The sequence below is a fragment of the Mastacembelus armatus genome, chromosome 1 (genome assembly GCF_900324485.2).
Source record: "Mastacembelus armatus chromosome 1, fMasArm1.2, whole genome shotgun sequence".
Classification (NCBI taxonomy): Eukaryota; Metazoa; Chordata; class Actinopteri; order Synbranchiformes; family Mastacembelidae; genus Mastacembelus; species Mastacembelus armatus.
The window spans coordinates 17,648,510-17,661,688 of record NC_046633.1 but is presented as its reverse complement, the minus strand read 5'-3'; the positions used below and the strand labels follow the sequence as shown (position 1 = coordinate 17,661,688).

Sequence of the window (13,179 nt, the reverse complement as noted above, 5' to 3'; positions counted from 1 at the left end):
TGTGTTTTGTCTCATACATGTCAAAAACATCAACCACAAATTACATTTCTGTACAGTGGTTGAATGTAGACAAAACTAACACAGTGTCCTGGTGTGCCAGTACAAAAAAGAAGCAAAACAAAACACAATTTTTTTTACCCTGCCAGTGTACTGCAGTTCTTCATAGTTTTAGGTGCCATTGCTATTGGCTGATTTTCCTATGGAGTATTTCTATAAATTGAGCCCTAATCATGAGTAAGCGGTGGTTTTTGGCTGGTGCTGTAATGCCAAGCTTAAATGCTTTCTTAGGGAGTCACCAGTTTTTCATTTTTTCCATGCAGAACCAAAGAACTGAACAGTAGAAATTTACGGTCGACAACCCATTAACATGAAAAATGATACATTATAGGAACAGTTCACAACCTTAAAGGGTGATATCAGTGATTTTATGAGATATTGATTAAGTGTTAAACTTTAAGTGGTCTTTTGTCAAAAAGTATTTCAGGTAAGCAGCAATAGTCAATTAAACATCTTACTGTATAAAGCTGTGATACAGTGTACACATTCCTCTGTTTTTTTTCTCCTTATTCTCCTCTGTACACATCTTGTGTATAAAAATGGAAGAGCATGAATTTTTGTCCTGCTTAACTATGCTTTTGACATCAGGACTGAAATGCAACTGGAAAACTAGTGATGTGTGCTTCTCTTTCCATTTTGTCCAACTGTATTTACAGAAACATCTCAGGTGCTCAGGCAGGAAAAGTAAACTTAGCTTTGGCTCTGTATTTTGCTTCTCTAAAAAAAGATGATTGTTTCAAAGACAAGAAAATTACAGCAAGTGCTTGTTTAACATTCTTGGAAGTCGTTGAGGAGGGATAATTTCTGCTCCATCGGTCTGTGTACTTTGTATATGTGTACATACAGCAGAACATGGAGTGACTGTTTAATTGTACAGAACTGTGATATTGATCTGTAGTACGGTAACCTGGACTGTAAAGGAGCAGAGAAGACCCTGAAAGCCTCTCCATATTCTCCATTAGAAGCTAATGCTTGTGTTTAGAATAGCACTACATGTTGGATTATTCGGTTTCTGATGCAGCGTGAGCTGTGTTGTCCGTCCTTGTTTTGAGTGAGTCATGGGAGAAAGGTGTGTATGGGCATGCATGCACTCACACACACACACACACACACACACACACACACACGCAAAGGCTGGAGTGGGCTTGTTACAGAACCTCAGACTTGCGGCTCTTGTCACCTGGGATTGGCACATGATGCTGTGTGTGTGGTGTGTTGTGTGTTTTGTGTGTGTGTGCTGTGTTGTGTTGTGTTGTGTGTGTTGTGTGTGTTTGTTCTCTGTGCTGCAGGCAGAACTGATGACTCTCCATGTGCCTCTCTACCTACGAGAGCAGCTCTGTTACCTAGCAACACTGACCAAACAGCAGTAGCAAGAAGAGTCAAGTGCTCTCTCAAACCCCTCATTTCTCTCTCGCTGTTCTCCTTTACCTTTTTTGATCGGTGCATACTATTAGTCAATACATGCTGTTAGCTTACTCTGTGTTTTAACCAGTAAACCACCCAGAGATAATTAATGGGTTATGTAATCATGCAAATAGTGAATTTTTTTTTTTTTTTTTTTTTTTTTTTTCTGGTCAAAGAACAGGAACAGTTGTGACTGTTAACTGGGAAGGTTAAACTCCAGGGGGTCAGATCAGATGCTGATGTTATGATTCACATCCTCTGAAAGTGAAGTCATTTTGAATAAGCGTATTGTCTTTCTTCATTTCTGGGATTTTATGACACTATCATAGAACTTAGGCATTAATGGAAATTTTGATTGAAATACTGTTAGCTTTTTTCATCATTGGGTTTTTTTTAAATATGTTTTTTATAGTTATAGTAGTAGTATACTATATACACAAGAAAAAACTAACTCCAATTCCAATATGACAGGCTTGAGTTTTGTGTGCTAATAGTAATAGATTTTCCCAGATAAGGAATAAACCTGATTTATTGAAGACATTGAAAGTATGAAATAACACTTATTGAATTATTAAGTGAGCAAAATGCCTTAACCAGCTTCATGAGGTAGTCCACTGATTCTGAGCGACTTGGTATGCCTGGTCTGAAGTTAACTGGTCAAAGTTTTTGCCTTCTTCACGTGTTGTGGTGAGGTAGTACTGGTGTACAGCAAACAGCCCTGTCCAACTACTACATTAATCCATATTATTGCAAGAACCGCTCAACTAAGGGCCGCTGGTTGGTCACCTCAGGTCATAGACCACATCAGTACTTTCCAGAGTTCAAGTAGCAGCCATCCCAGCTGAGATGTTTTGGGATGAGTTGAACAGTTGAGAAAAGGAAAAGGAGCCTGCTGATGCTCAGCATAAATGGGAACAAGACTTTCAAGACTGCTAGAAAACCATTCCAGGTGGCTACCCTATGAACCTGTTTGAGAGACAGTAAAACAGCAAAAGGTGGCTCCTTTGACAAATCTAAAAACATAAACATATTTTGCTTTGATATTATTTTTCTTAGTACATGATTGTGTGTGTGTGTGTGTGTGTGTGTGTGTACCTTTCCATACTTGTTTTCAGTAATAATCTGCAATGTTGAAATCCATAGAAACAAACTGCAAGCACTGAATGCGACAGTGTGCCCAAATATTTGACCACTTGTGTGTGTCTCTGTGGTTTACTTGGCCTCTAAGATTTTTCCCATCCCCTCTTGTGGTCCATCTCTGACTGCACACTCTGCAGCAGATGGGAATTGTCCTGGTGGCAGCAACATCCTGCTTGTACACAAAAGCATATGCGCACACAGTATAGCCTACGTGTCACTGACCCACAGGGGGGGAGAGGGAGGAGGAGGCTGGTGGGAATGAAGGCAGAAAAGAGAGATAGATGGTGGGATTAGCAAGAAAGGACATGAGGCAATGGCACAATGAGTGGAGAAGCTTTATGTTTTCCATGTATGATAGGTCTCTTTTTTTTTTTTTTTTTTTTTTGTATAATTTTGACATTTTATGTGAGATAATGGATGATTACAAACAAACCAAATGAAACAATAATGTTTCTCTAGCCACCCTCTCTCTTCCCTCTTTCCTCCCCCCCTTTCCCTCTTCTACATCAACTCCTTCCTTTCTGACTGGTCCCTCACCTCCCTCACTACCACTTCCCAAAATTTTCTTCCCTCTACAGGTTAGCCTAGCATATGCCTATGAGACTAAGGATGCGCTGTGCCTGGTTTTGACCATAATGAATGGTGGTGACTTAAAGTTCCACATCTACAATATGGGCAACTCGGGCTTTGACGAGCAGAGGGCCATCTTCTACGCTGCTGAGATCTGCTGTGGTCTTGAGGACCTGCACCGTGAGAGGATAGTCTACAGGTTAGGCCACATGTTTGGGGCAGGCATTGATGGGAAAATTAAACAAAATAAAATAAAATAAAAATAAATAACATGACTAAGATTTTTTTTTTTTTTTTTCATTTTAAAGAAACTTAACTGTCTAAACATCATTAAGCATAGAGAGTTTAGGAAAACATTCAGGGTATTTTGAGGATCTCTGTCTCTGAGGACTAATGCTGTGAGGTTTACAGTCCCAGAACTATATTATGTAAGCTTGTTTTTGTACAGGAGAATTTGCCTTTAACAGGCCAATTGTCTTGGGATTTAAAGGGCCACTCCACCAATTGTAAGTTACTTGTCACAAGAAGTACTACTCTGCCTATGAAAACAGTTGTGGCTATCAGAGGACTTTCTTAAGGCTGCGGAAAAACCACTGATTGACATCAGGGTTATCTTGGGACTATTATTGAGACTGCTATTTTTAACACAAGGTCTGTATTGCAAACCTGGTGTAAACTTGGAAAGACATGGGTTTTTACTGGGCAGTTAGGGACACTGTTCATGAAAAAGATGGATCTGTCCATTTTTGAACTGAACCAATTCTAGAGAAGAGAGTGTGTCTTTGCTGCTTTATGAAAGGGCAGTATTAAATGGGTGGAGTACCTCTTTAGCACAAAGATATAGTTGACAAATGTCATTAATTGATAAAACCAAAAAACTAGTCCAAATATTTTTCCCAGTTCTAGCATTAATAATAGATATATTCCAATAAGAGTATTTGCAATCTGTTTTGCTGCAATAAGTACAAATAGAAGGTCCTGGGTAATGAAGTGTGACTGGATTAATGGCATACCGATTTCACTAAGGTATAATGCACCTGCCATAAAGAGTGGAACCTAGAAGTAATGCTAACATAAACACTGATGTTCTCATAAGGCACATGCACTGGCAAACACATGGCCAACATAGTCACATAAACAACACTGTTGTTACAGTGGACTTCACAGTTAGCATTGTGGCTAAGGTTGGCGTGGTTAGGTGCTGCCAATTGAAATCTCTTATCAAATTTTGTTAATAATTTTCAAAAACCACTTCCTTAAGGTTGGATAATTCAATGACTCCCCTTTAGACTAAAAATGAAGTAAAATAACAGTGTGTTATGTTAAGTAAAAATGTTTAAGGGAAAGGCCTGAACATGAGAATAAGCTTCAAGATGGGGTTTGTAGAAATACACTGACTTTACAAGCCTCAAACTGTGAGTCAGGAAGATCTGTTGTAACGGTGTTGAAATCAGGAACATACTGTAGCTCAGCACAATATAACGTTAGCAATTGATAATAAAGCAAAGAAAGCAGTGTAAGCAGATAAGTCATCTATTAATCCACACGAAAGCTCAAGAACAGAAAGCACCCACAGCAATAAAAGACAATGAAATGTCAACAACATGGCAAGTTAATAAAGAAAACAAATATTTACTCTCAACTTTATTGTTGCTGTATATCATTGTTCTCAAATGTATGGTCTATTTTTAAACAATCACAATAGTGGAAGTTTGACTCCCTAATGTGTGTGTGTATGTGTCTGTTTTGTTTTTTGTTTTTACAGAGATTTGAAACCTGAAAACATCCTTCTAGATGATCGTGGTATGTTCTGATTTTTTATTGTTATATTTGGACCAGTGTTGGCTAATATGTGGATACACTCCTTGGTCATTTGTTTTCCATCATGTGTTTAACAGAAGACCATATGTCAAAATATCCAAAACAAATGAACAGTTTGTAAGTTTTCTACAGCAGTGTCCTCTCTCCTCTGACTCACACTTATGTGTCATCTGTTTTCTGTAATATGGTCTTGAAAAAGAAGAATATCCTTCATCTCCCCCTTGCTCTGTCTTTTCTTGTTCTCTTGCCTACCAACTTTTATGATGTAACAATGCAGAGCACTATATGGCTTTGACCTTTGCTCTACTTACTACTATGACTGTGATGTTTAGGAAATGAAAAATGATCCTCTTATTAAAGTATGCGCCTTCAGTTAGATAATATGTTTCTGGCTCTTGTTTAGGGCACATCCGAATTTCAGACCTGGGCCTTGCTGTTCAAATTCCTGAAGGAGAGACGATACGAGGGAGAGTGGGAACAGTTGGATACATGGGTAAGAATGTGACAAAGTAACACTTGAAATTTAAGAGGAAAAAAAGAAGAAACAAAATGGCAAAAATCGATGTAGCTTTTGGTCCTAGAAACCCTAGATATCCTCTTCTACACCCTATCTTAGGTAAACGTTTCATTCTCTTTATTACAATACAGTTCATCATTCATTTGTTCCCTCTGTACAAAGTTTATCTTCCTACTGCTTTAAAAGGCATTGATTAACTGAAATCCTTTGAATTAACCTCTGTTTTCTAACTCTTCTCTCCTTCAGCTCCTGAGGTGATCCAGAACGAGAGCTACACCTTCAGCCCGGACTGGTGGGGGCTGGGCTGCCTAATCTTTGAGATGATCCAGGGCCAGTCACCCTTCCGCAAGCGCAAAGAACGTGTCAAGCGGGAGGAAGTGGACAGAAGAGTGCGGGAGGACCAGGAAGAGTACTCTGATAAGTTCTCTGAGGAGGCAAAGGACATCTGCAGACAGGTGAGAGTGAAGAGATGGATGTGACAGATGACTGTGGGATTAGAACAGGGGTAGGGAGTGGACAAAGGAAGGAAAGTATATTAATAACATTCTCTGAGACTAGTGTCAAATGGGGGGTTGGAGGGATGTGAAGAAGTATGGAGAAGGACATTGTCCAATCACTTGGTAAAGATTTTAATTGTATGCACCAACCATCAAGATCAAGTTTATATCGCTAGGGTGACTGCCTTTATTAATGTATGTGGCTATGGGATATGCTAATAGGGAAGAAGCTTTTATGGTCTGATACTCACACACAGTGAAACAAGAAAAGCAGAAGTTAGATAGTGAGATAGTAGAAACAAAGCTGTTTGTTTGTATTTTATTCTAAAAAAACATTCTTCTGCTTTCGAATAACATGATTTCTCAAACTGTTTATTGGGAGTTTGTAGTTTATGATTTGTTCTAAACAGCCAAACCTTTTGAAAAAGCTATACATTTGTAGTTTACATAAAAACATTCTTAAACTGCTGGTTTCTTTAATAAGCTGTGTTATAAACTTTATAAGAGCTATTTCATAGTTTGGATTTGTTATTAGATCTCTGAAGACCTACATTTTTCAATTCCATCACGCAATAGATCACAATAATTGCGGCCAAGAGTGTCCTGTGTTTTTTGTACACCCTCTTGTGCTGTTTGGGGTTGTGGATGTTAATCCCAGCATGCGCTAGATGAGGCAGGCCAAGATAAACATTCTACACATTTTTTGTGTCAGCACAGGCCTGGTTCTCTGTTTGGGTTAGTAGAGTTTTTATATACTGAAAAATGAAGATGTCTGTCCACTATGAAAGAAGCATAGTTTTTTTTCAAATACATACTTCTTCAAACAAATTTAAACTTGAACTGATCTTTTTGGCCACCTGGGGGCAGAAAAATGAAGGGTAAACATGACATATTATCACCTCTTAAAGGTACAAGGTGCAGTGTGTAATATTTAGAATGATCTCTTGGCAGAAATAGTACTATAAATAGTATTCATATTCAAAAAGTATTGATAAATATTTTGTCACAAATGTGTAAGCTGAAGAGACAGTTTTCCATAGAATTATTATTATTATCATCATTATTAATGAGTGCGGGTTTAACAAGATCAGCAGTCACTGCTGCGTTCTCTAAGAGGAGCTGCTGAGGCTCTCGCTTTCTAAGCTGGAGGGAATGGGACGATTTGTGTGACGCGGTGGAACATTCTGACCCAAGGTTCAGAAGATTCAAAGACTCCCCAGGGAGAGGAGAAGTGGAGGGGAGAGCAGGAGGAAGAAAGGTTTCAGCAAGAAATGGGAGGAAGATAATAAGGAAGGGGAGAGAGAATGGGTGAGTGGGGCAGCCTCTATCATTCTAGAGAGATGGCTATTACCACAGCCCAAAATAGACAAGTGGTCCAAGTTGACAAGAGCAGAAAGTGAGAGGGAGAGTCTGCTTTGAACTCTGGTGAAAACTGGCCAAGAGTTGCGCAAGAGCAAGAACAACAAAGAGGAACTAGAGAGAGTGGGAGATGGGGTGGAAAATATGCGAAGCCATTGGTTTGTTGATTGTGAAAGCCATCTGCTTTTGGGTGACAACAGGGTCAGTGAGAGTGTCTGCTAGTAGCCAAACCACTAAACAGCACTCATCCACTTCATAAATCTGTTGCACTGTAGGTGGTGTTGTGTTATCCAGGAGCTCTCGCTGAGGCACTTTCTAATTCTATCCATGATGGCGCTGCCTTAAACCCTGAGCGTATGAATTTGTATCTCTCTTGGATTATACAGGGTCAGATACGTCAAGTCAAAAAAGATTACATGCAAACTGCATCCATACTTGTGTTTGTACAGAATGATCTAAAACAGTGGTTTCCAACCCTGGTCCTTGAACGCTACTGTCGTGCTTGTTTTCTAAATATCCCTGTCCTACCCACTGCTAACTACCTGGATCAGGCGTGTTCAGCCAATCAGAAACTAGAAGGGCAGGGATACTTGGAAAACCTGCAGGACAGTAGTGCTCGAGGACCAGGGTTGGAGACCTCTGATCTAGAGCAACTAATCGTAAAATTGTTAGGATTTATCCAACATCACATAACCCCCTCCCAATCTTTGAGAAATTGACTTGGATATAGATTTGTTTTAAGTTCTTTTAAGTTAGAAATGTAAAATCTATTATGCTTATATATATTTGGGTAACATCCACATCTTTGCAAAGTTATGGAGTCTTTTTTTCCCCCTCTTCCTTATGCTGCATGTCAGCTACTGGCCAAGGACCCAAAGGAGCGACTGGGCTGTCAGGGTCTCGGGGCCATAGAGGTCAAACAGCACCCCATCTTTAGAAACATCAACTTCAAACGGCTGGAGGCCAACATGCTAGACCCTCCCTTCAGCCCTGATGTAAGAACTACACACACCCAAACTTACACAACCACTGTGTACATGTTAGTGTACATACAGTCCTGCTTCACAGCTTATAGCCTGAAACCTCAACAAACTGCAAATCAGCATACAGGAAATACCATTGTTACAAGTAAACAAACCAGTATAAGCTGGTTATCATGGTAGTCCTATGGGGGTGGTAAGAACTAGGTCTTTGATTTCAGTGTTGTCATTTGAAATCCTCAACTGGCTGATTAAATGGAAAACATGCTTTCTATAGCAGTTGAAGCGGAGTTGCCATATTTTACGGCAAACATCATGGATCCACCTTCATAATAGTTTTTATTGGTAAACAGTTGATGGTTGTGGTCATATTTTAGTGAAAATGTGAGTATGTGTTATTTCTGATTAATGTTATTCAGGTCGGTAGGGCCACACTGAGAAACAGAACAGCAGAGTCCAGATGTGTGTTAAGATATTAGGCAATTACCCACCAGATTTAAAGCATTACAGGTTATTTCTTTGTCGAAATCAGAATAATTACAGCTTTCATTGCTGTTCTAACTCTTCACATCTGTCTTGTTTTTTCCGTATCCCTTGTTCTGTCTTTCTCTGTCAGCCTCGGGCGGTGTACTGTAAAGATGTTCTTGACATCGAGCAGTTCTCCACTGTCAAAGGTGTGAACCTTGACCCCACAGATGATGACTTCTACCACAAGTTTGTCACAGGCAGTGTCTCCATCCCGTGGCAGAACGAGGTACTGTAGGCTCAGCCATCTGGGATGATGTCATCATTCAGTCCCACAGCAGTCAACAAACACTATAGCACTACAGATCACATAGGAGATGTGGAAAGATTAGTCTGTGCACATTCTTTTAAATTTGAATATACCAATGTCTGTGAATGAGACAAGATGCAGAATATGTATGTGTGGAAGTATTCATTTACATCATAAATGTCCAAATGAGACAGATACTGAACAGCTGCAGTATCTGCACAGGGTCGTGTTATATACACCATGCTGACCACAGGCATGTTATGAAAGTGAAAGTTTATCAGTAAAGATAATCTGGCCTCTCGTCCTTTGTAGATGATAGAAATGGAGTGCTTCAAAGAAATCAACGTCTATGAGACTGACGGAAATCTGTGTCCAGACCTGGACATGAACCGGCCTAACCCTCCACCAAAGAGAGGCTTCTTCTACCGCCTGTTCAGAAGAGAGGCAAGTGCTAGTGCTTCGGCAACTGTCCGAGGGGGTGGGGGATAAGGTACTTCCTCTCTTCCTACTTTCCTTCCTCCCTTTTTTTCCCAATCCTTGTCAGATCTCAGCATATGAAAAGATTAGACTGAACTCCTATGAAATGTAAATGTTAAGGTGGTTCCCAGTTAACTGATTGGTAAGAACAAGGCCTTCCTTCCATGTGGTATTTGCTAAGAAACCTATGCTCTTGTTTCAATTGCATGTCTAATGTATCTTCTAACTTGGCACAAGACAGCTGGTTGGTGCTCATTCACAATATGACGTGTTTAAGTACTGGAGACGAGCTTGGGCTCTGCAGCCATGATGTGGTTAAGGCAAGGTCGGCGTTTCTGGAGAATGTGACATCATCTTGCTCATATGAGTAAGTACAGTGAGAAAAGCCACTAATATTAGTGATATATCCACACTTTTGGTTCTTCCCAGGTCTGTTTTAAGAGCGGTTACAGTGACGACGAGATCGAAGAGCCCTCCCGACTTTAAACCACTCCCTCCACCTGCCTCCTCCACCTCTCGCCGCTGAACTTCACCACAAACTCCAACCGAGCGCAAATCTTAGGAACTCAGTGAATGTTGACCTGTATTTATGAGCTGTATTAAAAGTGTATTATAATTAAAGAAAAAAGTATGAGTTTAAAGATTTTGTACATTTGTACTTGAATTTATGTCTAGATGTATATTTTCACTAAAGGTTGTATTGTACAAAAAGCCATAAAAGTACCACTTGAATGCATACATTACATTTTTATTTTCTTTTGGAATGAGTATAGCAAATGTGTATTGGGGGAGTGTTTTTTTTTTTTAAGAAGCACAGTACCAGTAGACCTTTTATTTTCCTCAATGTAGCATATGCCTTTTTGTTTTTATTTGTGCTGTATGTTTGGCATTCATTTGGCCAATGTGATGTTGTGTTAGCACATCAGATCCACCCAGTCCTAACCTTTAGCCTCCCTACCCCTCCAGGCTCAGGTAGATCTGAATGCAGAGTGTAGATCCAGATATGGGGGAGGAAGAATCATTGCTGTGTTGAAACCATGCTGCTTAGACCTATTCATTTTTCCCCCAGATCTCCACTTACCCCTTTGAATTTGGTTTGGAAGTCCAAGATCTTGATAATCTGTGTCCTTCCCTCAGCCCAGTTAGACAGATTGCACTGGACTGGATGACATGTGTAGTAGGTGCCTGTGCTAATTCAGTTTTATTTGAAATTGCTTGGATTCATTTCTGACAATCTTTTAGTCAGTGAGTAACAGTAACTACCCTAAGATACAAAGGGAATATCAGGCAGGGCATTTTTAGTTTGCCAGCCCTGATAACTATAATTCCTGGACATCTCTAAAACTCTCATGAGCTGGAAGAGGCTCAGTACATTAATTTCTGATGCCAGACAGTGTATCCGACAGGAACACAGCTGTTATTTAATACATCTGTTACATTATTTACTCAGGCAGAACTTTTTTAGGTGATTATTTTTCTTTCTCTGTTTCTGCTTTCGTTCTGCTACCTAGCTTTTCCTTCTTTTGTCCAGTCTCCAGTTTTTATGCACAGAGTGAAAATTCTTTCCCTTGAAAATTCTTAGTAATTTGCTACCAATATTTTTAGCACACAAGAAAAGCCACAACGGGCTGACTGGAGAATGTGTTGGAACACCAGGACACATGAGGATGATTATGGCACTGTATTGGAGATCTGACCTGCAGCTGACAATGGCTTCATCTAGATAAATTGTTGCTACATCAAACTAACTTCCATTGATTCAGCTGTCAGCAGCTATTAACCTCTGCAGTGAGTCAAGAGACAGCCTGCTTTGGCCTTTGTGACTGTTGATCATAGATACCATGATGCCACATATTCTGCTAGTAGACCTCCAATTAGATCCAGCGGCTTTAACTGTTTGTGATAAAGATCAAATTTGTTTATTGTGATAGTGTCCCCCTTTAACCTCTCCATTTAAAATCATGTATGTTGTTCTCTCATAGGAATGACTTGAGACAGTTGCTTGTACTGTATTTGTGTAGACAAGAAGGAACTGAGAGGAATAATGTTTAAAATCCTACCTGCAGAGTTACTATCATCTGTGTACAGGAACACTCGACCACTTGCCCAACCACAATTGTTGTGCACTTCTGTTTTATCATAGTATCATTTCCTTTTAACTTAACCAATCATGAGCAAATATGTTTTCTGTACATTTCCCCACCATGATATAGTCAGGATTTGTTGTGCTCTCCATTATAACTGGCATTTCAGAGGCATTTGATGCCATTTTGCTTCTCAGTTTTGCTTATGAGGCAGTCGTGCTTTACTCCCCATCACGTTTTAATGCTGTGAATACCTAATCTGGACATGTTAGTTTTGTTTGTTTATATTACACTGTATGCTAATGCAGCTTTTGTTCAATTAAAGTAAATTAACTATGCCCTTTTGCAGTTAGAATTCAGTTACCTAAATGATTAATTCATTTTGATTCTATTTTTTCCACAAAAAAATGTTATATGTGCATATTGCAATACAATAGATCAAAATTTCATGTATGTGTTAGAGTATCACTCAAATTAACTTCTCATGATTCAAGATAGCATATTTTTAAAAAGGTACTCAAATAGTCCTCCATCTAATTAACCAATTTTGTTTGTTCTCATATGTTGTCCCCCTGTGTCCCCTGTTGCACATTCCATTGTGAAAATCAGGAATCTAACGTGCATCTAGCTGTTGCTGGCTTGTTGTCACTTGAGTTTTTGAGTGTCTGTTATGTTTGTTTTGCTCTCAGGCACATTTTGAAGATGATTTTTCTTGCCTATGTAGATTTTAGCCTTTTAGCTCTTTTGCCTCAAAAACCTTGTAAATTGTGGATTTCTAACATGTAACTAGGCTCTAACACATATTCACTGTGTTTGCCACCCATGCCTCTATCATTGTTTGGACTAACTTTACTCTTATACCATCTATACAGTATAGCAGTAAAGAAATTCATTGCACTATGGTGTGTTTTGACAGTGACTATAGGAAGTGTCTTTAACTTTTTTGCCAATGATACCAAAAGCAACATTTAAGTAAATCAAACTTGCTTTGTTATCTGAAGAATTTACTGAAGAAAGACTGACAGCCTTTGTTGTATGTGCCAACTATTAAGTCCATTTCATCCTGCCTCTTTTCCATCTCTTTATTCTTCCGTCCATTCTGAGAGAAGTTCCTCACATGAAGGAACTTTAAACAGCTCAATAGTTTTGAATGTCCGCACTAAGTGCATTGTAATGCCTGTTTTAAAAAAATACATACGTTTTATTACTCAAGCATGTATTGGTTTGTAATACTTCAGGTTCCTTGTATATGTAAATGATGACCTTCTAGTGCCAACATATCTCACTGGTATCTGAGGACAACTAATAAATGGCAAGGTGACCAGCTGAGTTGGCCCGGTTTGAATACATAACAAGTATTCCTTCTCTGCCTTCATCCAAGGCGCTGGTTGTGACTCAGTCCCCCAAAACACTGGGATGATGCTTAGATGTGAGAGATCCTCAGTTTCTCGAGTCACTTGAGTCTACTTTTGCGATAACAAGACTCAAGCACATGTTT

The 13,179-nt window shown here is 39.4% G+C and overlaps 1 protein-coding gene across 2 annotated transcripts in view; it reads left to right on the top strand.

Annotated features, from left to right (window-relative positions):
- The window catches only part of grk4 (G protein-coupled receptor kinase 4), a 39,013-nt gene extending 26,008 nt beyond the window's left edge, over positions 1 to 13,005 (top strand). The window contains exons 9-16 of one of the 2 annotated variants that reach the window (XM_026304364.1): positions 3,180 to 3,370; positions 4,937 to 4,974; positions 5,396 to 5,485; positions 5,756 to 5,964; positions 8,223 to 8,360; positions 8,962 to 9,099; positions 9,433 to 9,564; positions 10,027 to 13,005. In XM_026304364.1, the coding sequence (XP_026160149.1) occupies positions 3,180 to 3,370; positions 4,937 to 4,974; positions 5,396 to 5,485; positions 5,756 to 5,964; positions 8,223 to 8,360; positions 8,962 to 9,099; positions 9,433 to 9,564; positions 10,027 to 10,083 (993 nt within the window). In that variant the 3' untranslated portion in view covers positions 10,084 to 13,005. Of the gene's footprint in view, positions 1 to 3,179; positions 3,371 to 4,936; positions 4,975 to 5,395; positions 5,486 to 5,755; positions 5,965 to 8,222; positions 8,361 to 8,961; positions 9,100 to 9,432; positions 9,611 to 10,026 lie in introns of both variants that reach the window. The other variant, XM_026304366.2, reaches the window with a different exon arrangement.
- Positions 13,006 to 13,179: the final 174 nt, after the last annotated feature.